Source organism: Camelus ferus, chromosome 2 (assembly GCF_009834535.1).
Source record: "Camelus ferus isolate YT-003-E chromosome 2, BCGSAC_Cfer_1.0, whole genome shotgun sequence".
NCBI classification, from domain to species: Eukaryota; Metazoa; Chordata; class Mammalia; order Artiodactyla; family Camelidae; genus Camelus; species Camelus ferus.
Window position 1 is genome coordinate 1,409,184 of NC_045697.1, and position 23,069 is coordinate 1,432,252.

Genomic DNA, 23,069 nt, shown 5'->3' on the forward strand with positions numbered 1-23,069 from the left:
CCTTACATAAAATATCAAACACAGAAATTGCTCACCAACTCAACCCTGAAACATTCATGCTCTGGTTTCCACTTGCTTAGTCATTTCCACACAAGACTCCCTCTTCTGGGTTAAAGACCCTTTCTTAGGAAACAGTCCATCCCAAGACATTTGGGGTGGCCTCCTTACTGCCCGAGCATTCTGAGGAACCAGGGATGACGGCCCTGGCCTGAGACCTGGATATTCTCTGGACAAGGACAAGCTGGGCTCTCTTTTGATTGCCAAATCCATGCCCAGTTCTGGGAGCTAAACCCAAGGAACCCACCGCCAGACTCTCATTTAATCCCAATTCTGACAAGCAGTGCCTCCCCAGGGCTGGCATGCCCCTGTGCTGCAGAAGGTTGAGTCCTCCACCTTTTTCCTCTGAGATAGGTCCTGTTATTATCTCTATTAACAGGCAAGGGAACTGTGAACTTTGTCTGCAATGGAGCTGGGATTCAAACTCGGACAGGAGGGATCAGGACCTGCATTCTCTTGACTCTCGGAGTTGCATCAGATGCCGGAGGCCCCTGAGAGCTCCAGGCCTCCGCCTGGGTCATGGCCCCTTTCCCAGGACCGGTCCATGGCGAGAGTTCCTCCACGGGTTCAGTCCTTCCTTTCCTGACACCTCATGTCCCTGGGATAATCCAGACTTAACCTGGCATCTGGGCTCTCCAAGGTCTGACCCTTGCCTCCCCCGCCCCCCACCTCTGTACTCCTGGCACCCTGGGCCGCCTCCAGTTTTCTGAACATGGTAGCCCAAACTTTTTCTACCTAGGCTCCCTATTCTTGGAACTCTAGTCCTTTCAGTTCCCAACTCTGAGGTCGCTTCCTCCGGGGAGCCCTCCCAGACGTCTTGGTAGAGTGGCTCCTCCGGCTTCCCTCCCCTCTCCACCACCAGCCTGGGAGAACCCCGGATCACAGGGACTAGAGGACGACCCCGGGCCTGGCAGGTCAGGAGTCGGGAGCGCCTGGACGACCTGCAGACCCAGGCCCAGTTTCTGGCTGATAGTAGAGACCCCGGGAATATCGCTCACAAAACATCACTAACGAGGACACTGACGCCGGGATACGCGCGTCCCGCTCGACGCAGCGAGCAGGGCGGCGGGAGCCCAGACCACGACTCCCGAGAGGCCTTGCGGGCTGAGGGGCACCGACCACATCTCTCGCGGGAAGGCGGGAACTTGAGCTCGCGAGCGGGGGCGTGGCCGGAAGGAGGATCTTTTCAAAGAGGTAATAGATGGTTCTACTATCCAATAGGATTGAAAATATGCCTCCTCGACCGGCAGACCACGGGAGTAGGGACGCGGACGACCAATAGGAAAGCGTGAGGGGCGGAGCCGAGGCCTCCGGAGCGGAAGCGGGACGCTGTTGAGGCGGCGGCGTCTTGCTTGAGGGCTTCTCAGCGGCTTCTGAAGGTGCTTCCTCGATCGAGTGCGTCGACGACCGCGCCTGCCGAGCCTTACCAGCGCCAGGTAGGGCCAGGCTTCGCCCGGAGGGAGCGGCAAGCCAGGGCTGGGCAGATTCGGAGTTCGGGCGGCTTCGCGGCCTGCAGAGGCCTCGGCGCCGCGGCCCAGGGAGCCGCCTTGGCGCGGCCGACCGCGCTCCGCCCCGACGCCCCCCGGGCCTCTCCCGGACCGCGGGTCCACTCGCCCGCCCGCCCTGCCGTCCGCGCGGCTGCAGGAGCCCGGCTCGGTGTGGGCAACGGAAGTGAGATGCCTCTCCGCGGGTCTCGGTCTCGCCGGCGGGCAGCGGCCAGCGGCGCTTCGTCCATAGCGTGGCGGGGGAAACTGAGGCTGGGAGAGGAGGGACGCGCCCAAGGTCACTCGGAGCGGGGCAGGGCCGGGCGCGGGGGATCGGGGCAGGGCCGGCGAGGGTTTTGTCCGTCCAAGGCCGCTGCCTTTGTGTGCTCGCGCCGCCGCCCCGCCATCGTGGGCCTGCGAGTCCGCTCGGACGCCAGGCGGAGACTCCTCGGGGCTGGGACGGGGTTGGGGGCTCCAGGCCGGGGGCAGAGCTCGATGGGTCCTTGGCTTCCGGTCGGTGTGTCGCGGGACTGGCCGAGGCCTGTGGCCGAGCTCCTCCGCGTGAGCCTGCACCTCCCAGGCGCACCTGCACGCAGGTTCCTGAAGCACTGGACTCAGTGCACGCCCCTTCCCACCCTTTGACCCGTCCAGGGAGAAGGGGAGAGTTCAGGGCCCGCGGTGGCAGTGTTTGTGGGGTTTGGGCTTTTGTCTTAACCGTGTCCCTGCCCATCGACGTTCACGGTCTACCTTTGTTCTGTTTCTGCGCCACGTTCTGGAGTCTCAGCTCTGCAGTCCTGCACTCCACTTAGGCCGCCCGAGTGGCCTGGGAGACCGAGGCGGTCTGCCCAAGGTCACGCAGGACTAGACCTTCGAATTCAGTGACCAGGAGTTTGGGGACCACTGCTGATGAAAGGCAGAAGCGTGGAAGGGACTCGTTTTGCTTTGTTTTTCTTGCGGTTTGTTTTTTAGTGGGTGGGGAAACATATTGGGTGGTTTGAGCGGAAATGGAAACATTCAAGTAGAAAGATATATTGCTGGCTTCTGTATTGCCTGAACTTCGCTTCCAACTCTGATTCAAATTTTACTTTAATATAGTGTTTATAAACCTTTTTTCAAAGACCACCCCACCCCCACAGGAGCATTCTTACACATTGTTTTCCTGTTTGCCTTCTCCAGGAAATTTTAATGCTGCTTATATACTCTGTGCCGTTTTTATGAGTCGTCTATGCATATTTACGTTCTGTACATTAAAAGGTTTTTTTCTGTCCCCTTTGAGAATGCTGACTTAATATTCTAAGTCAGCACATTTTTGAGGTCTTCTGTGTGCCAAGCTTTCTGCTTGAGGTCCAGCAGTAAACAGAACAGGTATGGTACAGGCCCTGGTGGAGCTGAGGAGTGAGAGTGTAGAGAGGGAGAAAAAGTCTCTGCGGTTGAAATATAGATGGTATATGAGATGGGACTGGAGAGGTAAGCAGGAGCTAGATCACAGAAGGTCTTCCGTGTGCCTCACAAGGAATTCAGAACTCGTCTTAAGGCCAAGTGGAAATCACTGAATTGAGTTCTAAGCGGGGAAGTTAACATGGTTAGATTCACCTTTTAGAAAAATCACTGTGCTATGAGAAGGGTGGTTAGAAAGGTGGACTAGACTAGTGGCTTCAGGACCAGATAGGAAGAGAGAGAAGAAAAGGGTAGTTTGGACCAGGGTGGTGACTGGACACCGAACTTAGTGTCAGTGATGCCAATTGTGGCAGTTCTTCACTTAAAGGCCCTTAGCAAAGTCCATGTCCTGTAGTTTATATACCCCCACCAATTTCTGGGAAAGATTTGGGATGCTACTCTGAAAATGGGTGCACGAGTATTTGTTTGTACTCTGTATGACAGTGGCTTTGTGAATTCTTGTGTATGTGTTACCAGTGTTGTATTTTGACGTGATTTACCTACATCTTTCACCATCCCCAGATTTTTGAGGGATGAGTAGGTTCATGTAGAATATTACAGGGCTGGCTGTCTTGTTGAGATATAATTTACGTGTGTGCTCTTCTACCTTGTTCCTCAGGACTTGAGGTTTCCCCTCTGAGGAGGGAGACCCAGAGCACAGATACTGCCTTACCCTGAGGACAGAGTCCACGTGTGAGAAAACGCAGGAGGTTAGGTTGGAGGGTGCCTCTCCAGGGATCTGGAATCTCCTTTGGAAGTGTTTTTTCCTGGGGCATAAATAAGAACTGGCAAGTTCATTGAATGGTGTGAATTATTTCACACCATGAAGGGTAGGAAAGGCCTGGAAACTTTTCAAAATGAGTATTATCAGTAGCCTGTTTGTGCAAGAGAGAAATTGTGACCATAAGGCTTTCCTGTAGGCTTTTTAAACCACTGCAGAGTATACCTCCAGATAGCTAAATAAATGGGCTTGCTGTATAGATTTGACATAAACAAATTTAAAATAAAAGAATGTCTGCTAAATGGCTTTGTTATCTGCTAACACCTTTTTGTTTTAGAATTGTAATTCCTGGTTTTAGGACTGTGACCCAGCTGTCTGTAGGGGTTACCCTGGGTTTGTGATGCAGTCATACGTACTGCTCACTACCACTTACAAATCCACACCGCCAGCTGGTTGTGGTTGAGGCACAGGAAGGGGGAAGGACAGAGTCACTTGCCCAAGGTCACACAGTTAGTAAGCAGACCTGACATCTGAGCCACAGGCTCCAGCGTCTTTGCTCCTTTTGCTGGATTGTTGTGTCACACACACTCTTCTGTGGTGGGAAGGTGCACAGCTGGAGTTCCCAGTAGCTTTAAATAGTGAGAATTGAACTTAAGAGTGGGGATGTTGTCTTTATTTTTAATGTTTCTTTTTCAAGTAACATTTACCCAGGAAGGGTCTGATTATAAATATTTTCAAAAAACTTAATTTTCGGTGATTGCATTGTATTCCTGAGGACTTCAGTTACTGTGCCTGAGTGAGTCTCCCTCCACCTCCCCGCCTCAGCCAGGGAGCGGTCCTGGGACCGGGGCGTTTCCCTGTCTGCTGCACTTCACCGCTTATTTTAGCCAAACTTGCTGAACGCTACTGCTTGCTGTAGCAGACCAGGATAAAATTTGTTTCCTTTCTAAGCACCTTCTTGATGCTTTCCAATTCTTAACTAAAAAAATTTTAAGAACTTTTTCTTCTGGCCTCGTCTTGCAAGCTGAAAGTGCTTCGGGTGGGAGTGTTCTGTCCTGTCCTCCCGTGACGGCCACCTGCCAGGTCTGCCCCTGTTTCTTGATGGTGACTACAGGTGGGAGTGTTCTGTCCTGTTCTCCCGTGACGACCACCTGCCAGGTCCGCCTCTGTTTCTTGATGGTGACTACATTTTTATTTGAAATGAAAGGCTCCATTTCTCCCATCTCTGAAATTCATTTTTTTCCCTTTGAAAATACCCTGTGCTATCCTTGTAAGTATCTACCATCTCTTTCAAGCATCTAATAAGCTTGATACTTTAATTTCAATGGAAGAATCATTTAGCCAGTGTGTTTGCGCCAAGTGCTGTGGAAAGGAGAGGGAATCTGTGACAAGTATTTGACATGAGAGTTACGTTATTCACGTTGAGACCAGTGGAAGAAACTCAGGACCAGGAGGAGTGAGAGGAATGTAAGTAACATTTCTTTGAGGTAGGCCTTGAAGAAGGAGCAGGGGTTCCTCAAGGGGGCTGAGGGTAGGGGAACCTTGCCTTTGCTGGGAAGGCAACAGCATATATCAAATTATGGCACTGTGATTATGTTACCGGAAAATGGGGCACTGAGAGGATGGCCATGTCCCAGGTCTTGGGTGAGTCCTTGGGGTGTGCCCTCCAAGTGAGGGTCCTTGGCTTCGCACAGGATAGAAGTCAAGAGCAAGCCACGGTAAAGTGAAAGTAGATTTATCCAGGGAGTTACGCACTCCATAGACAGAGCACGGGCACCTCAGAAGGCAGGAAAAGCCTGGAGAGACGGAGTATCTTGGAAAGCGAGTGACCTAGGAGATACACTTTCCATAGGCAGAACAAGGTCTATCTCAGAAGGCAGAGCAACCTCAGGGCATGGGGTTGCCGGGAAAGTGGGAGTGGCCTGGGGTTCAGGGATGTTTTGTTCTTCTGGACTGGGTAATTTCACATGCTAATGAGTGGGAGGACTAGTCCAGCTCTTTGGGGGAAGGAATTGGGCCACTGCCTCCTTTTTGGCCACTTATGGTTTGCCTGGGAACTGTCATGGTGCCTGGGGGTGTGTCATTTAGGATGCTGATATGTTACAATGAGTGTATAATGAGGCTCAAGTTCTACTGGAAAGTCGAATCTTCCACCATCTTGGGGTTAGTAGGTTCTAACCAGTTTTTGTCGCATCCTCAACGGCTGTGTCATTCTTTTAATGGTTGTGCCCTGCCCCCTTCCTTCCTGTCTCAATAGGAAAGAGCATGGAGTGGATGCCTGACACCCAGGGTACCTGAGGTAAAGTATGGTCAGTTTTGCTTTAAACACTTGTTGGAAGCGTGCATTAGTTCCAGTGGGGTTGACACATTCAGGAGCCAGATGAATGTAGTGGGAATATTGAGTTTGGTGTGCAGAATTTCGTCCGTGAGAAATAGGTGAGTGTAGAAAATTGAACGCAGCTTAACCGAGCCACATAGACCGTAGACCGCGTGCACCTCAAGCATCTCCCAGATGTCTGGGTTGCCTGTGTGTGCTGTGAGGCACACCCTGCACGTCTGATGTTACAGTATTTGCCCTACTTCCCAAGAGCTCACAGGCCGCAAACCTGGTAGAGCGCCGTAGTTACTGTGGTATATGTGCGCTTCTTAACCATTTGATTCATTGAACTGTGCTGCTGGGTTTCTTGTTAGCTTCCTACTGTGTGTGTGTGATTGACTACGTTTTTGAGTGTGGTACCCGTTTCCTCTTTCCCGTAAGCCCTGAGCGTTTTTTGGCACTTTATGGGATTTTTGTTGGTTGGTTGGTTAGTTACTGTTTTGAGCTACTGTGTGGAGCCTTTTAACTTCCTCTGGCCCACTGACTGTTTCTCCTACTGCTCTCCTGCTTTTTGTATCTCTTAGAACATTCCCTTCATAATAAGTGCTTGCTGTCCTGGGAGCCAACGACTATTGACTTAGCATTTTATTTCCTAGGAAGGGTTGAAGAGAGCCCGAATCCCACTGCCGAGATGAATGTCTGTAGCGAGTGGGGTCTGGCCAGCCCCCCAAGGCCGGCGTGCCCCGTCCGCCAGCCGGCCCGCTGCGCGCCTGCCTGAACTGGGAGGCCGTGTCCTGCGCAGAGCTGCAGAGCTGCCCTGGGCGCCGTGCTGTTTGAGACCAGTTCCCCTGAATGCAAAAGAAGGGGCTCCCGCTGTGGGGCACCGCTGCTTGGCTGCTCTCTGCTGTAGGTATAGGTTGGAGAACCACATTCTTAAGCTTCTGACTTCCCCCTACCACCACAACCACCACCACAGCCTGCCCCTTGTCTGATTGTAGTGGTTCTTGATTTACTTCACACACACGCACTATGTCACCTCAGCCCAGGCTCGTGATTCAGTAGGAGCAGCTACGGCGATTAGCTTTCTGCTCAGGTGCCATCCGCGCAGGCCCCGCATGCCCGCCTCCTGTGAGTTTCAGATTGGGAGGGGGTTCATGGCTTCAGCAGCTGAGGTCAATTTACCCCACTGGCCTCTGGTATCTTTTCACCCCTGGTGAAACGGGTCCTTAGGTTTCCTTCATTATCTTATCCTTGCTCCTGGCTCCCAGCAATTGCCTTGTTGTATAACCAGCCCCTCAGAGCCCAGACCACCATGGCTGAAAGAACATTAAAAGTTAGGGGCCAGAGAGGCGGAGAAGCCACCCAGCTTTGCTTCCATGCTGTCCCAGAGAAACCTTTCTGCAAAGGAGTAGTTACAGGACCAAGTAGCCAGCTTTTAACCTGCCAGAATTGGTTGGATTTGGTGTTTAATAAAGTCCCTTCCAGTTGTGAAGATCTTCCAGCGCAGTGACTGATGCAGCCTCATCAGACACGGCTGTTGCAGAATTGAGGTGCCCCCGGGCTCCAGGGCTTTCGCTGGCAGAAGGGTCAGTCTAGTGTTTTGGGGGTAATTCATCATAATCCTGCGTGTGAAACTTCAGAGAAATTCCTAAGAACAGCTGCACTGAGAAGAAGAGGAGCCAAGGGCCTCTTTGGCTGTTAGAGCCATAGGTGTGCCCTGGGGAGCCCAGGACGTTGGGGTGGGGGGTGCTGAGGAGCCCGCTACAGGGGGTCCCCTGCAGATGTTTCTGGGGCTGTGCCCACTGCAGAGCGTTTGTGAACACTTCATTACATCCTATGTAAAGTGTCTAGAAAAAGAGTATTAGGTGAAGTTTATTTTTTAATTTTTTTGTTGTGGTAAAATACACATATTTAAAGCGGACCGGTTGACCCACTTTTAGGTGTTCGTGGGCACTAAGTAAATTCACACTGTTGTGCAGGCGTCGTCTACAGAACTTTTCTCATCTTCCCAGACAGGAGCTCTGTCCATTACATGGTAACTCCCAGTTGCCTCTTCCGCCAGCCCCTGGCAATCACCGTTCTACTTTGTCTTTGAATTTGATGTCTTGATACCTCATATGAGGAATTACACAATATTTGCCCTTTTGTGTCTTATTTTACTGAGTATGTCTTCAGGGTTCATCCATGTTGCAGCATGTATCAAAATTTTCTTTTTAAGGCTGAATAATATTCTTTTCATTTTCATTGATTTTTTTTCATAGATTTTCAGAAAACTTAACTTGCATTCTTAATTCTGGACCCTTGCATTTCAAGGCCTGAATCACAAACAAAAGTTACAGCATCTTTATATCCAGAGGGCTGTTTCTTTTCTCTAGTAGAAGCAAAAGGCAATCCTTGATGAGTTCTTTGGAGGAAAGGAGTTTCCCTGAGTGACAAATCACCAAGCAGGTGTGAGGGCCCCTTGGCTCTGGTGCTCATTTCAGGTGGTTTCATCAGGGTCATAAGATAAATTCATGAAAGACCCAGTTACTGTGTCTCCAAGCACAGTCCACTGCTTTCTGTTTCTGCCAAGTCCAGTCGTCTGGTTCCTGCAGAACCTCAGGGGAGATCAGCGGCTGCTGAGCCTTCGTCAGGAATAAGTAACTGGGAGGGCGCCGCCCTGTTGCCCAGCCTGGCTCTTCTGCTTCCTCTGAGCCTACACAGGAGTGATCAGCTACATCCTGCCAAGTCTTTTCTGGAAATGAAGTAAATGAATTAAGCCTTGCTGAGAGCCCGAAACCCTTGTCCGCGTCTTCCTGGGCTGAGGGTTTGCTTTGCTCCTGCGTAGCACTCACGCTTGTACGAAGAGCTCTGATTTCTGGTCTTTCTGACAGAGGACATCTTTATTACTTACTTTATTGGTTGTCTTTTTCCTTAAAATATATGCTCCACGAGTGTCTGTTTTGTTTACCTGAAGCAGTCCCTGACCCAGAGCGGGACCCTGTAGATAGTCCCTGCATCAGTCAGCCCATGGGCTTGCCGGCAGGGTGCTGGCAGCCTGTGGGCACTGGCACTTCGCGCTGCTGTCCCGCAGGGCACCGCAGGGCAGGTGGTGGGCCCCACGTGGAAGACGCACAGCTGAGGCGCGCCGTCAGGTATTTGTGCAGGGCGCTGGGGCTCCGTTGGCTGGGCTCGTGATTGCTGCCTGTGTGCCGGGCACCCTCATTTGTGGAACAAGCAAGAGGCTCATGTTTTCTCTAAGTACTAAGGCGTGGCTGTTAATGTGACGGTGGCATCAAAGTTCTATTTAAGAATCTTTGAAGTTTTTTCTTTTTCTTTTGGGAGTAGGGTGGGGTAGGTAATTAGGTTTGTTTGTTTGATTTTAATGGAGGTACTGGGATAGACCCCAGGACTTCCTGTATGTTAAGCGTGCATTCTACCACTGAGCTCTACCCTCACCCCAAGACGCTTTGAAATGAAAGTTATTGGCAGCTTTTGATGCTCATGCCCAGTTCCCTGGGAAGGCCGTTTTCCTGGGCAGTGGTGCATTGCCAGTAGCCTTGGGCATGTTAGCATTCTTTACGAAAGCAGTCGGACAGTACACAACAACAGTCTGTGGAACATTCTTGCTCTTTAACACGTGTTCTGTAATTCTACTTTTGAAATTCCATTTAGGGAAGTGTTTAAATAACATGGGAATGATTGTATGTTTATGGCTTAAAAAGGAGGAGACATGAGGCAGACAGTTGGTACTAGCCAGTGCCTTATCACTGGCTAATAAGTTTTGTTTACTGGTAAGTTGGCATTTCCCTGATGAAATTCTGTAGGATTTAGGTTTTTCTCTACTTTTACCACATAAAGAGGCTGCCCTGGCCAGCTTATTCAAACTCACAGGAGCCTCTCCTTCTGTCTCAGAATAGCCATTTGAAGGTTTACAGTGAGAGCTGCTTTATAACTGTTGCACAGAATGAGTGACCCGGTGAGTCTGCATATCATCTCCCGGTAGAAGAATTCACAAGGAGCAACCTTGGGACTCGGGTTGCTTGGGGATTGTGGAGCCTGTGCTGCTGAGTTTGGTCTCAGATTTTCAGTGGGTGATGATGTCAACCTCGGATGTTGGGTGTGGTGTGAGGGCTCTGTGTGCCCCCCGCGGGGCTAAGCTAAATGGGGCTGCTAATCCAAACGTCTTCTCAGGACATGCTGCAGGATACGCTGCAGAGTTGCTACTTCTTTCTGTTTCCGGTGCGCCCCTGCCCGCCCCATTTCTGCTGGCTTTTCCTTTCTTGGTTTGTGGGAAAATCGAGGTGTGAGATACGGTGAGAGAATCCGGCTCCAGGTTAACACTGCCTAAGAGTCTGTGTCTAACCATTATGCGTGTGGAAATACACATGTAATCACATCCAAATAGACATATACACACATCTGAGTATGGGTGCCACACTCCTGGAGCTGGGGTGCTTCGTCATCTGTAGTGTCCCTAACAGCTTCCTGGGAAAAACGTCAGCCTCTGGCAGTAATGGAATGACAGCAGACCATTCAGTCTCCAGGAACACAAGGTACCCGCCTCCCCAACTACCGCTTCCCATCCAGTCGGTCACCTCACTTCTCACACTCTGCCTCTGCCTCCAAGCCACACAGCTTTCTCCTTGCCTGGATTACTCTGAGTCTCCACGTGGGTCTGCATTCTGACTTGTTCAGTCTCTGCTTGGCCCCCAGCACACAGGCGGCGCAGTCTAAGAGCACTTCTGTCTGAACCCCTGGCCTCTCTGTCCCCATGCTGGTCTGCTGGAAATGCCTCCCATCTTCTCACCTCCATTCTCTGGTCAGTTCAGCCCTTTGGTAGATTTCTCTTCAGGCCAGCCTTCCAACTTCTTATGTTTTCTGACCCCTGACCCTTAACTATTCCTAAAAGAAGAGAATAGATATGGAACAAATTGCTGGATTGCTTTGGGCCTGGGAGGGCGTGGAACCACCTGCAGAGTGAGGAAGCTCCAGGGAAGCAGCCGCCAGGGCTGCGGGGGGCTGGTTTGGAGAGCTGGGAGGGTGTGCGGGAGGAGTAGGGGCGCCTGCGGGACAGCCCCAGGACCTGTGTCTAACAACCGTATTTGAAAGCCTAAAAAGTAACCAAGTAGGAGGCAAGAAGCTTACGGAATATCCAGAGGATGTGCACTGAATTGTTTCTCTTTGCTTTGCAGACAGATCTCGCTATCGTCTGTGGGTGACATTTTTATCAAATTCTTCTCAATTCTTGAGACACCATTGAGAGAATTTTTCCCCAAAAGAGCTACGTCATAGGTGTACACGCAAACCTAAGCTGCTCCGTGTGGTCAGAAGCATGAAGGTGGCGTTAGAGTCAGGAGGTGTGGCGCGTCTGGGGCTGTCGTGCCATCTGGTCCTGAGAGGCCTGAGGGGCAGCTGAGGAGCCGCCTTCTGTTCGGAGTGGGTGGGCCGTCTTCACGGTGGGCGCGGGGTTGCTTCGGGGGGCATCCACACAATTCCTGGGTGCAAGCACCTGTGGCCTGGGGTGCGCCGGCCTGAGGGCTGCATGCCAGCTGCCAGCCTGTGTGTGGAGGGGTGCATGGTGCAGAGGTTCTCTGACCTCTCAGGGTCAGAGTGCACAATGGGGTGGGGGGGGCGTGGAGGGAAGCAGACCCCAGGTGCTGGAGAAAGAGCCTCAGCTGGATGGGCAGTCCTTTTAATGAGGCTTCTGGAAAACCTCCTCTGGCCGCGCCTTGCCCTCCTGGTTTCTTTGGCACCCAGCTCATGCCCCAGTTACAGCACCTGAGCTGCCTGCCAGCACCCATCCCCCGACCCGGAGCTGGTGGCTGCATCTGTTCCTTACTGTATTCCCAGGGCAGGGAAACATGCAGCCCGTTGGCTCTTGTAAAGCTGGGTTGGGTGCAGCATTACACGGCATTCTGGGGCTTGAGCACAGGGGTAGAGCTGTGCACGGGGTGCACCTGGAGAGACTGCTTCTCATTTGCTGCTTTTTTACAAGGCAGTGATGCCCACCCCCAGGCGCTGAGCCTCTAAATGTGCAGAGCTGTCCCAAGTGCTCTGCATTCATTCCTTTAGTCCTCACACACCCCTTGAGGTGGGCACTGTCTTGTTTTCTAGGTAAGGAAACAGGGCACAAGGAAGCTCAGTGCCTCCCCCAAGGTCACAAGGGTTTTGTAGAGGCCTGGCTCCTGTCCAGGCTGTCTGGTTCTGGAGATGTGCTTTGACTGGAAGGCCACACTTAGGAAGTAGGACTTGATGGGGAGCCAAGGAAAGGCTTCGGAGGTCAGCTGTATATTTTAGATACATCGGCAGTGGGTGAAAGGGTACCAGGAGATAGGAGATCTTTTGGAGGAGGCAGGGTACTGTGGATGAGAAGAGAATGGTCTTGCCATTTCTGCTCCATCATCCTCTCTCAGATATGACTGTCTCTCTACAGCTCCGAGGCCCCTGTCCTAGACCAGTGGTTCTTGTGGTGTGGCCTTGGGAGCAACACCGTCATCATTGCCTAGAAACTTGTTAGAAATGCAAAACCTGGGTTCGGTCCCCCAGCCCTGCCGAGTCAGAAACTAGTTCAGCAAGCCCCCCAGGGAGCGGGTGCAGACTCAGCTCTGAGAACCACTGCCCACGTCCAGGCCACCGTCTCCGGGACTGGGTGGCCACTGAGCCTTCTCTTCGCTCTGACTCTCCCCTGGCCCCTCAGTCTTGCTGGGTCCCTGAGCCCGGGCTTCCCCCACTGGAAGCCCCTTCTACCTTGGGTGCAGCCTGACACCTGGCTGCACATTTTTGCTTCTCATTTGCTGCTTTATCCCATCTCTGAACACTGATGTACTGTGGTTAGTTGGCACTTTTCATTGGCTCCTGGATGAAATCCAGGGGCCTCCGTTCTCCAGCAGCCTCTGCACCTGCTGCTTTCTCTGCGCCTCCTGGAACCTGTTTGGCTTCCTGATCCAGTTTCTTGGTTCTTCTCCACTCATCTGTTGACAGAGACGGAAGTCTTAGCTGGGCACACAGGGTGAATCAGGGTCGGTGGCTCCCTTAAATTATCAGCTCCTCTAGAGGGTGACAGTTATGTCACGGGAAGAGCCAGAGGCTCTGGGTTTTGCTCTGGCCTCGGAAGCTCTGCTCCTTCCTGGTTGAGAGGAGTTGGTGAGGGCCTGTGTGGCAGTTCTGATTCTCCTGTCTTTCCCCAGCAGCTGGCACAGGCCTCTGTAAGGGTTTCTTTTTTCCATTGTTGGGGGGATCCGTTTGTTTATTGATCTCCTGATCACTCCAGAGAGGATTCAAGATGGGAGGGGCTTTCCAATCACCTACCCTCCCAGGTGGCAGGAGGCTCTGTGGTCACTGTGTCCTGGGAAGCCATGGACTGTGGGCTGTGGGGTCCTCAGCCTTGCAGTCAGGACAACGGAGCAGTAGCTTTCCTAAGCCTGAGTGAGAGAAGTGGCCTTCCACAGGTTGTGAACAAGGTTCAGAATTTCCCCTTTCATAACAGAGACCAGGGATCTTTCCCCACTTCCTGCTCCCCCAGTGGGTCGTGGATTGTCACACCACTCAAGCTGGCTGCCTGGAAGGGTTTCACCAGAGCGAATCATGCAGTGATGAGGCTGGAGCCCTGCCACCTGCAGTCTGTCTCCTAGCACAGCCTGGGGGATGAGGGTGCAAGCTCGGGTGAGAGCCAGAGCCCATGTTAGGACTGAGCCCCGCAGGGGTGAGTCCAGACAGGCAGGGAGGGGCCGTGGGCTGAGGACTATCTGCGAGGGTTTCGACAGCCAGGAAGGAGGGCAGGAGGTGGCATCCTGGTTCCAGTTGCTGGCTTTGGGATCGGACAGTCCTGTATTCTACAAGAATGCTTACTTCCTAAGAAAACGTGGGTTAAGGGCATAAATTACATGAAGTATTCAGCAAAGCATCCAGCTGACAGAAAGGACCAGTGAATGGCTGCACTGAACTCTGTTGTCAGCGATGTGGGTGGCAGCATTTATTGACTTGATGTCTTTGTTTTTCAGGACTTGAAGATACTGGAAGTCTCTTTGGCTTCAACTTCTGTGCTAGCCAGAGGATGAGTAGCCAACAGGCGTGACAGGCTGGAGCGTTTGGCTTCCCTGCAAGTCCTGGTGCAGAGCCCTTCCTTGTCTGTAGGTTGGAACCAAAGAGCATAATGAGTACGGTGAGTTTGATTCTATAAGCTCATGAATTTTATTTTTTAAGGCTGAACAACGACTTTATTCCTTATGCACATGAGTGAGAGTACCATAAAGGTGCTTCTAAGTAATCCTGGTTCTTGAAGGGTGTGTAGAGAGCCTTCTATAGTATCGCCAATCTGCTTGTCTTCAGTTGGAGTCCAGTATTTTGCATGTTGCCCTAAGGACAGAAAGGTGAGAAGGATGGCTGAGGGTTTAGGAGTTTTGTATCTCCAGAGCAGCTATCAGTGTTCTAGAAATACTAGGCCTCTGGTTTGTTTAATCATTTACAGTCCAGTTTTCCGGTTTCCCTTCTATTTCTTTTCCCTGTGCAGCTTTTGGTCCATTGTGAGTACAGTGGTAATAACCCTTGGTGAGTTTTCTCATAGTCTGTGACCAAAGTTGGTAGGTCATTGTAGCTGCTGTTCAGAGCTTTCATCAGACTGCAGAGGCAGCTCTGGTTTGGTGTAACCCAGATGTCACCTGGAGCCCCTTGAGTCCAGAGGTTGCCTGAAGGTTCCCCTCTCCAGTTTACTCCCTACTAACAAGGTTGCTCATGTAATCTAAACTCAAAACAGCTGTTTTCTGCATTCACATCGGGTGAAACAGATGTGAAAAGGCCTCATACCCTCTTTCCAGTTTCCAGCGGTGCTGTGAGTGGTGTCGGGAAGGTGGGGGCAGAAGGCTGAACAACAGTTCCCAGGGTGACCAGTGATGGAAATCCTGTGGATTCTGTTCCCTGGCCCCCACTGTGTTCCAGGCCTACTGTTGATTTTCTTACACAAAACGGCTTCTTTCCCCTGGACCTACCCTTTTATTATATTATTTTATTGGCAGGGGTGGGTAATTAGGCTTCATTACTTATTTTTAGAGGAGGTTCTGGGAATTGAACCCAGGACCTTGCACATGCTAAGCATGCATGCTACCACTGAGCTATACCCTCCCCTGGACCTACCCTTTTAAAAGGCAGATGACCTCCCACCTTGGCCCTTATTTGCCGGTTGCCACTGCAGTTCCCCTAAAGGAAAACGTGTCCTAAGCTTGGGCACCTCACCTCTGAAGCCCACACTTGCCCAGGCAGGATCTGGACAGATAGAGCAGTGTAGCCTCTCGCATGAGTGTGTGGAGAAGTTGGTTAAAATTCCTTAGGGTGGCGTGCATGACTTAGGTGGTAGTGATCAAGTGGTCAGTGTTGACTGAAAGCTGTGCACCTCTGAGAGCTCTGCTGGGAAGGAGGGGGAGAGCTGTGACAAGACGAGGAGGCCCATGGAGGGGGGTCTTTGCAAATCTGTTAGGGTTTCTTGAGCCTGGTCCTGTCTTAACAGCCACCTCCTCCCTGCCATCCGGGAGTCCCGGTGGAAGAGGAGGTGGAACAGCTGTGCAGGGGGCTTCTTCTGTGTGTGTAGGGCGGAGGGGTGGTCATGAGATGATCAGCAGGAGAGATAAGGGCTCTCCTCACAATGAAGGAGACAGTTGAGTGGGCTCCTGACAGCTGTGTCAGAAGTGCCTGGTGAGGAAGGGGAGTCCAGGCTGGGAAGAGTGCCTGGGGAAAGGCACGGAGAGGCTGCAGGAGCAGCCTGGGAAGGACTGCTGTTGGGGGGGCGGGTTGGCAGGACACACCAGTGCAGTGACGGCAGCAGGGTTTTTAGGGTTCAGCACCTGGACTTTGGCCCAGACCCACGGCTGCCTCTCACTCCCTCACGGAGAAGCCGCCCAGGAACTGCGGTGGGATGTGAAGGGTGCTGTTCAGCAGTGTCTGCTGAGAAAGATTTGGTCCTTTTCAGAGGAAAGAAGATACAAGAACAGCTTTCAAGAGAATGGGGTGAAGGTGAAGGAGCCCTGGGTCATCTGGTAGTTGCTGGGAAAGGCCGTAAGCACCAGGCAGTAAGGAGACTCGGCCGTGGCCACGGGCCAGCTCCCTGGGGGGACGGAGCGGCTCCTTCCTGGAGAGTCAGAGCGGCCGCGGCCGCTTGCCACTGGGCCCTCCTGGGCTTCCCTGTTCTTGGTCCAGGGGAAGCTGCTGAACCCGGGTACGCTTCCGAAACTCCGGGGAAGTGTCTGTTTGATAGAGAGCAGCAGGCAGAACAGACAGAATCGGGCTTTTTCTCCGTTGCCTTGCGAGGGTTGGGTCGGGTGATGGGTGCTCCTGGGCCTTGCGCAGGTCTAACGGGTGATCACTGGTCCTCCCAGCTTCCAGGGATGCCTGACAAGGCCCATAAGGAATTAGGGTAGTGATGACATCTTCTAAGAATGCTCAGGGCCCTGCACACATTACAGCGCCCAGTCCCGAGGGGAAGTCTGTGAGGCTGGTGCTGGTGAGGGGGTTTAGACTCAGTACTCACGGGACTGCCGCACGTCGCCCAGCGTGAAGCGGAGCAGGCCCAGTGCCCGGAGGAGCAGCGCCGGGTTGAGGGGAGAAGAGACCCTGAAGCCCAGGGGCCAGTGTTGGCTGGGTGCGCACAGGGTGGGAATAAGAGGCTGCAGGTCTGTGGGGGAGGTTGTCTTCTGAGGAAGGGTGCAGGGGCAGGACCTCACCGCATCTGTCAGAGCCAGCCGGCCCAGAAGTGCTGGAAGGTGTGGGCGACCGGGCAGCTGAGGGTGCGGGGGGCAGGCTGGCACAGCGCCTGGGCACAGACAGGCCACTTAATAGCCTGAGTTCTCTGGAAGGTGTGGCTCTCGGGCCACCACTAAGAACAGCTCTTTTAGAAAACTTTGGTTCCTGGAGCCATGGGGGTGGTGGTTAGAGGGTAAACCACAACTTGGTAGTATTCTAGAGGGCTAGAGGCCAGGAAACTTAACCAGAGAAAGCCCTGCTTTTCACAGTGGGTGGACAGCTGGGAAAGTGAAGGTCTTTGGGCTGAGAAACAAAAAGAGCTCAATGAGGCCAAACACAAACCCAAGGGAGGTGGGCCTGCGGCTCCCTGTCAGAAGAAAAGGCTTCTGGCCAAACCCAGCCAGGACCAGAGGCTTCCACAGACTTGTGCGTCACATGCTGTCGCTAGTCTGATGCGATGGAAGTTTTACTTTACAGAATTTGTATTCACTGTATGTTCTGCACGATCTCTGTCTAAACATTCAGTGTTCTAGAATCTCAAGTTCTGAGAGGACCCCGACCTCAGGTCTGCTCGCTGGCCTCCTGTTCTCAGTGAGGTGAACCATTCCCATGGTGACCTTTTTTATTCTTGCTGGAATCTTGATGGCCAGAAGCTCGTGTGACTGTTCCTTTTCCTCTGGATGCCCTCAGAGAAAGCGTCGCGGGGGGACAGTGAGTTCTAGACAAGCCCAGAAGCGAGCTCGAGAAGCGGCCTCCGCCCCGGAGATGGCTTCGGAGGCGGACCCCATAGAGCTTGTGGAAAGCGGTAAGGGTGGCGGGGGGTCGCGCGGGCTCGGGTGTAGGGGATGCGGGGGCGGGGGGGCTTCATCGGTGGTGGGGCGGTGCTGGGGGCTGCTGCATAGTGTGGTCACAGGACGGAAGTGAGGCAGGAACACGAGCCACTTAGAACCGTGCCAGGCTCTGTGCACGAGCTGCGCGCTGGAGCATTGCTTTTATGTGTAAGAGCCTAAAATTGTGTCAACCAGAAAGAAAACGGCTCTAAGTTATGGTATGTGTGTATATATACACACATAGGTACACACACATATACATGGAATATTCCTTAAGAAAGGATGAAATCATCTTGTATAAATTATGTTGGACATCTTTGATGTATGGTGGTTTTTATTTTAATACAAGAAAATATCAAATATTTATATGTTAAGTGTATTAAAAATCATTTTCCCCAAATATTAAGTAAATATTATTTCTAAAAGTCCTATCCTTATGCTTTTTAATGTTGATGATAATAGAAACAAAAACGGTTGTGAATTTTTTTCAGTTGATGTAAGTGGAAGTTGTGCTCTGCGCTCTCTTCCTCCCTGCTGGCCGTGAGCGTGGGGAACTGCCTGGCACACGTCCGCCCTCCTCTTTGCCGGTGGAGGGCGTAGAGGCCTGTGCGGCAGCGAGGCCCCAGGGATAGAGGGGTGTGAGCATGGACACATGCACACACCAGTGCTATATTTGTGAAAACTGTGCGTTGTCACAGCAGAAGCCTGGAAGGGTGTTCATTGCCTGTCACCCCTTGAAAAGGGGTTGGTCCAGATGCTTGTGATTTCCGCGCTTCCGCGGCTTGAGTCTGGCGTAAGCGCGCACTCCGCCTGTGACCGCGTTGGCGCACTTGGACCGGCGTGCCTTACTTCCTCCTGATGCTGTTAAAACACTTTCTTTTGAAGCTGGAGATGAGATAGTGGACCTCACCTGTGAGTCGTTAGAGCCCGTGGTGGTTGACCTGACGCACAACGACTCCGTCGTGGTAAGTGCTGTGGCTCTTTCCTGGCTGTGGGCCCCTCGCCAGCACATCCGAAGACCTCCGTCGCAGGTTACGAGTTGTGCTAAAGAAATCATGCATTGAGTGACTGGAGCTCGAGATGGAAAATGTTTCAGGAAAAATCATCTGCTGTGGCTTTGTGGCTTAAATTAATCACATCAGTGAGTCTCTGCCTTGGCCTTTTCCAGAGTTGGCAACAAAGTCTTGGGGAGAACGCCAAGGCGTAATCTCTCTTTAGTCCCTGATTGTGCACTTTCCACCAGCTGTGCGACCTTGGGCGAGTTACTCAGCCTCACTCACTTTGTCCATAAAATGGGGGTAATGCCATCCATGCAGATAGGGCTCACTGGCCTCCTAGTCTTCTTACTGAGTTGAACCATTGTGAGAATTAAAAGAGATTCTGTATTTGAGGACCTGGCACCTAACGTGGTGCCCAGCGAACAGGAGTTTACACCCTCACAGCTGGTAGGAACGGGAGTGTTTGCTCAGTGCTGCCAGTGGGAAGTCCCCCAGTTCCAGAAGCAGCTGCCTTGGACGGTGTAGGCACCCAGCGTTGCCACCTGATGCCAGGAGATTGTGTCATGACTCCAGGGAGGGTGGCGCCTGGGACGCTGCGCCCCCTTGCCACAGTGCCAGCTACGGCCTCGGGTAGGGAGTGTGCACGCCCCCGTGTGGCCCTTGAGGGGGGAGACCTGAGCTGGTCAGAGGACGTTTTGAGAAGCAGTTCTGGCTGGCCTGCTGAGATGCAAGGGTGCATCCCCGTGGGGGGGTCAGCCCGCGGACCCGCACCCTGAGGACACCCTTGCCTCTCTCCAGGGCGCCTCTGTAGTGCCTTCTGATATGTTGTGCAGTTTGTGGAGTGGATGCAATGACACATTTGACAGAGTTGGGCAGGTGGGAGGCTGGCGCTGCTGGGACTGTGGCTTGGCGGGGGTGAGTGGAGGTTGCCAGCAGCTGAGTCTTCCCCGTGGCCTTGGGGCTTTCTGGTCTTGGAGTTATCCTGGCTGTGCTTCAAACTTTAGAGTAGGGTTGCACTGAGAAGCTTCAAGACTTCTCTTAAAAAAAGCGAGGACAGGGAACTGTCTTGACAGATGAAGAGATTTAGACTCTCATCTCGGTTTGAAACTGCTGGGCTGCCCTGTTGTGTGTCTGTCCCTCATTCGCACCCCCCCCGCCAAAAGGAAAGGCAGCTGCTCTTGCTGAGCGGTTAAACTGTCCCCAACAGACTGGATGGATGCGCAGGGGAGACCTGGCTCCCAGACAGGAGGCAGTAATTTCTCTGGAGATCTGTTGGAACTTTCTGAGATAAGTTGGAGTAGTTTTAGCTGTAAGTGGTCCCTCCCTGGGCCTGATGAGTGTGTTTTCTCACGTACATACATACATACAACTTTGCTGCTGCTCCCTGCAGGCTCCCTGAGGTTCTGGAAAGATAGCTTAATTTGGTCCCTTGGCTGAAGCCTGCAGCCCAGTTGCTGACTAACACTTAGAAAAGTGGTGCCAGTCCTGTTTTCTCCAGCAATCAGTGCCCACCTGCGGTGTGCCAGGCTCGGGGGGATGGCCAGGATCCTGCTCACAAGGCCTTGTCTTCTGCCCTCGGAGAGACAATGGCGGCTTCTGCTGGGTGGCAGCCCAGCGCCATGGTGCCCCCTTCTGCTCCCTGCTTTTGTTTTGATGGCTGGACTGCCCTCGCTACCTGGGCTTCTTCCTTGCGCTTTCCCACCTTCTTCCTGTTTCCCTGGGTGTGGGGAGCTTTTGTTTTGGACTTAACTTGTGCTCTTTTTTCTGTTGTTTATTTTAATAAATCCAAATGCCAGTTTTAAAGTTTACATTGAGCAATATACCTGAGGGTGAAATTCTCACTCTAAGCAGATCTACTTGGAAAACCTAATAGTTATTAACTCAGGACAAGGGGCATCTATTAGGTGACTTACAAGCTTAGGACTACCTCAGGCCGCGCCTGCAGGGGAGTGTGAAAATGAACGTGTTTCAGCACTGCATTCCCCAAAAAGGCCATCACTGCTGCATCCCAGTGTATGTAGATCTTTGACTGTCACTACGTTTGTGACAGACTCTTCTCCAGAGAGGCTGCGACTGTCCCCGCGCCCGCCGGTGTTGGAGGCTCCTGTTCTCCCCCCCACACCACCCCTGTGCTTTTAGCCAGTCTGGTGGTCGCCCGGAGTTTCCCACGTGGTTTTGTGTTTTCCTGTTGCTGATGGGGTTGAACACCCTTTCGTCTTCAGTGGTGATTCATTTTCCTCTTTGGTGAATTGCCTGTTGGGATCTTTTTTTCTGCTCATTTTTCCATGTGGTTGTTTTCCTTGTCCTGCTTTTTAGGAACTCCTTGAATTCTAAATGTGAGCCTGCTGTTAGGTAAGTTTTGTATCTTCTACCCAGAGGATTGTCTTTTCTCCTTTTGGTGTATATACAGAGGTTCTTAATTTCAGTACAGTAGAAGTTATCAGTCTGTTGGTGACAATCGCATATTGTAAAAATACGTCTCTGTGTTCTAAAAGCTTTGCAGTTTTGCCTTTCACATTTAGGTCTGTAATCCGTAAGAACTGACTTGCGCATGGTTTGAGATGAGATTAACTACCTCTCAGTGAAGTTTCATAATATTCCCTGTAGTGGTTTTGCAAGTTTTTTGTTAGAAGATTTATTCCTAGGTACATAGTATTTTAGGTTGCTATAAAAAATGTTCAAAATTTTTACCTTTTTTAGATTGTTATTTGCCAGTATAAAGAAATGCAACTGACTTTCCTTTTTTTGGTCTAACAATTTTTAATCTGTAAATCTTTTGAATTTCTATGTACACAGAAGAAGTTTTGGTTCTTCTTTACTTCTTTTTTTTTCCCCTGCCCTTAACACTCTGGCTAAAAATTTGGCACTGGATGAATAAAAGTGGTGACAGTCATGGACATCCCTGTTTCATTCCAAATCTGGAAGAGTCCTTACAGAGTTTCACCATTAAATAAGACCTCTACTGTAAGTTTTTTGGTTTGTTTATACCCTTTGTCAGATTGGAGAAATGTCTCTATTTTCTGTTTGGTTACAAGTTTCATCATGAATCAGTGGTAAAATTAAGAATTTCGTGTAATGATAATCTTTCCCCTTTTATATGTTGCAGTGGAGAATTACATTGGTTTCTAGTGTTAAACCAGTTAAGCACTGTGGTTGTGACACTATCTTATGTTGCTAGGTTCGGTTTGCTCATATTGTACGTATAGCCTTTGCCTCTGTTTTTGTGAGTAAGGTTGGACGTCTGTAGGTTTTCTTTAGCGGGATCTGGTATCAGGGTATTACTATCTTTACAGAGTGAGTCGGGCACCTTTTTTTTGTTCTCCAGAAGATTTTGTAAGATTGGAATTATTTCTTCCTTGAATGTTTGGCAGAGCTCTACAGTGCAGGTACTTACCCTAGAGTTTTAGTGGGTTTGGGTTATTACACTTTCAAGGAATTTGTTGATTGCATCTAACCTTTTCACCTTTATTGGCATAAACTTTCCATACTGTCCTGTGTTCTGTGGAATCGTCAGTGCTGTCTCTCTACGCTTCGGATGTTGGTTGTTTGTGTTTTCTGTTTTTTTAGATTAGGATCACCAGAGCTTTATTAGGCCTTTCAGGGAACCAACTTTTAGCTTTGTGGATCCTTTCTCTTGTAAATTTGTTTTCATTGTCTTTCTTTCTTTGAGTTTATTTTGCTGTTTTTCTAAGTTTCATTGTCTCTTTTCCAAAAAATGCATTTAAGATATTATCTTTAGCTATATCCTACAAATTATTAGTATTTTACATTTAGTTCAACATAGTTATCAAACTTACATTTTTTAACATCCAAATATATGGGTGTTTTATTTTTGTTATTGATTCTTTGCGTTATTGGTCAGAAAATACACCCTGAACGTCAGTTCTTTGATAGTTGCTGGGACTGGCTTTGAGCCTGGCCTGCACCTGGTGGCTGGCCTTCACTAGGTAGCCTGCCCCCATGGTTCCTGCCTGAGCTTTGGTTTCTCTGTGGGGCTTTCAAAAGTAAGCTTACATTTTTAAGAATATTCTGTGCTTTTTTTTCCCCCTCTGGATTATCATCTTCCCTACATACCTCTTTGTTTTCGAATATGTATGTTTTATCTTGTTTGTGGTTGTTTTCAGTGGGAAAATTGATGGAAATGCTAGCCTGCCATTGATTGGAAATCTCTGCTTGTATTTTCCGCCCTTCTGCTTTCTTATCTAGTTTAATGGATAAGTTAAAACTTTCAGGCCACTTTTCATTAGTGTGTACAGTATACCAGTCTCTGCTCTGGCCAGAGGTGATGCAGTGACGGAAGAGACTCACCCCTCTCTCTAAGGAACTGAGTTTACAGGGGGAAGTTACTGAAATCGGTATTTGCTTGGATTATTTTCCTTCACTGAAATTCAAAAGATTGTTTCTTTTAAAGTCAGGTTGGTTTTCCTGGAGCCCTTTTTTTGTTTTGCTTCCATAGTGTACTGATGAATAGTACTATTTGTTTTATACTCTGTACCCTGCCTGGTTTTTCATTTA

The 23,069-nt window shown here is 50.9% G+C and overlaps 1 protein-coding gene across 2 annotated transcripts in view; it reads left to right on the forward strand.

The window, feature by feature from the left end:
• Positions 1-1,358: 1,358 nt before the first annotated feature.
• The window catches only part of RNF4 (ring finger protein 4), a 28,928-nt gene continuing 7,217 nt past the window's right edge, over positions 1,359-23,069 (forward strand). For both annotated transcript variants that reach the window (XM_014558714.2, XM_006173540.3), the window contains exons 1-4: positions 1,359-1,493; positions 13,999-14,159; positions 17,417-17,531; positions 18,442-18,521. In XM_014558714.2, coding sequence (XP_014414200.1) covers positions 14,151-14,159; positions 17,417-17,531; positions 18,442-18,521 — 204 coding nt within the window. In that variant the 5' untranslated portion in view covers positions 1,359-1,493; positions 13,999-14,150. The remainder of the gene's footprint in view (positions 1,494-13,998; positions 14,160-17,416; positions 17,532-18,441; positions 18,522-23,069) is intronic.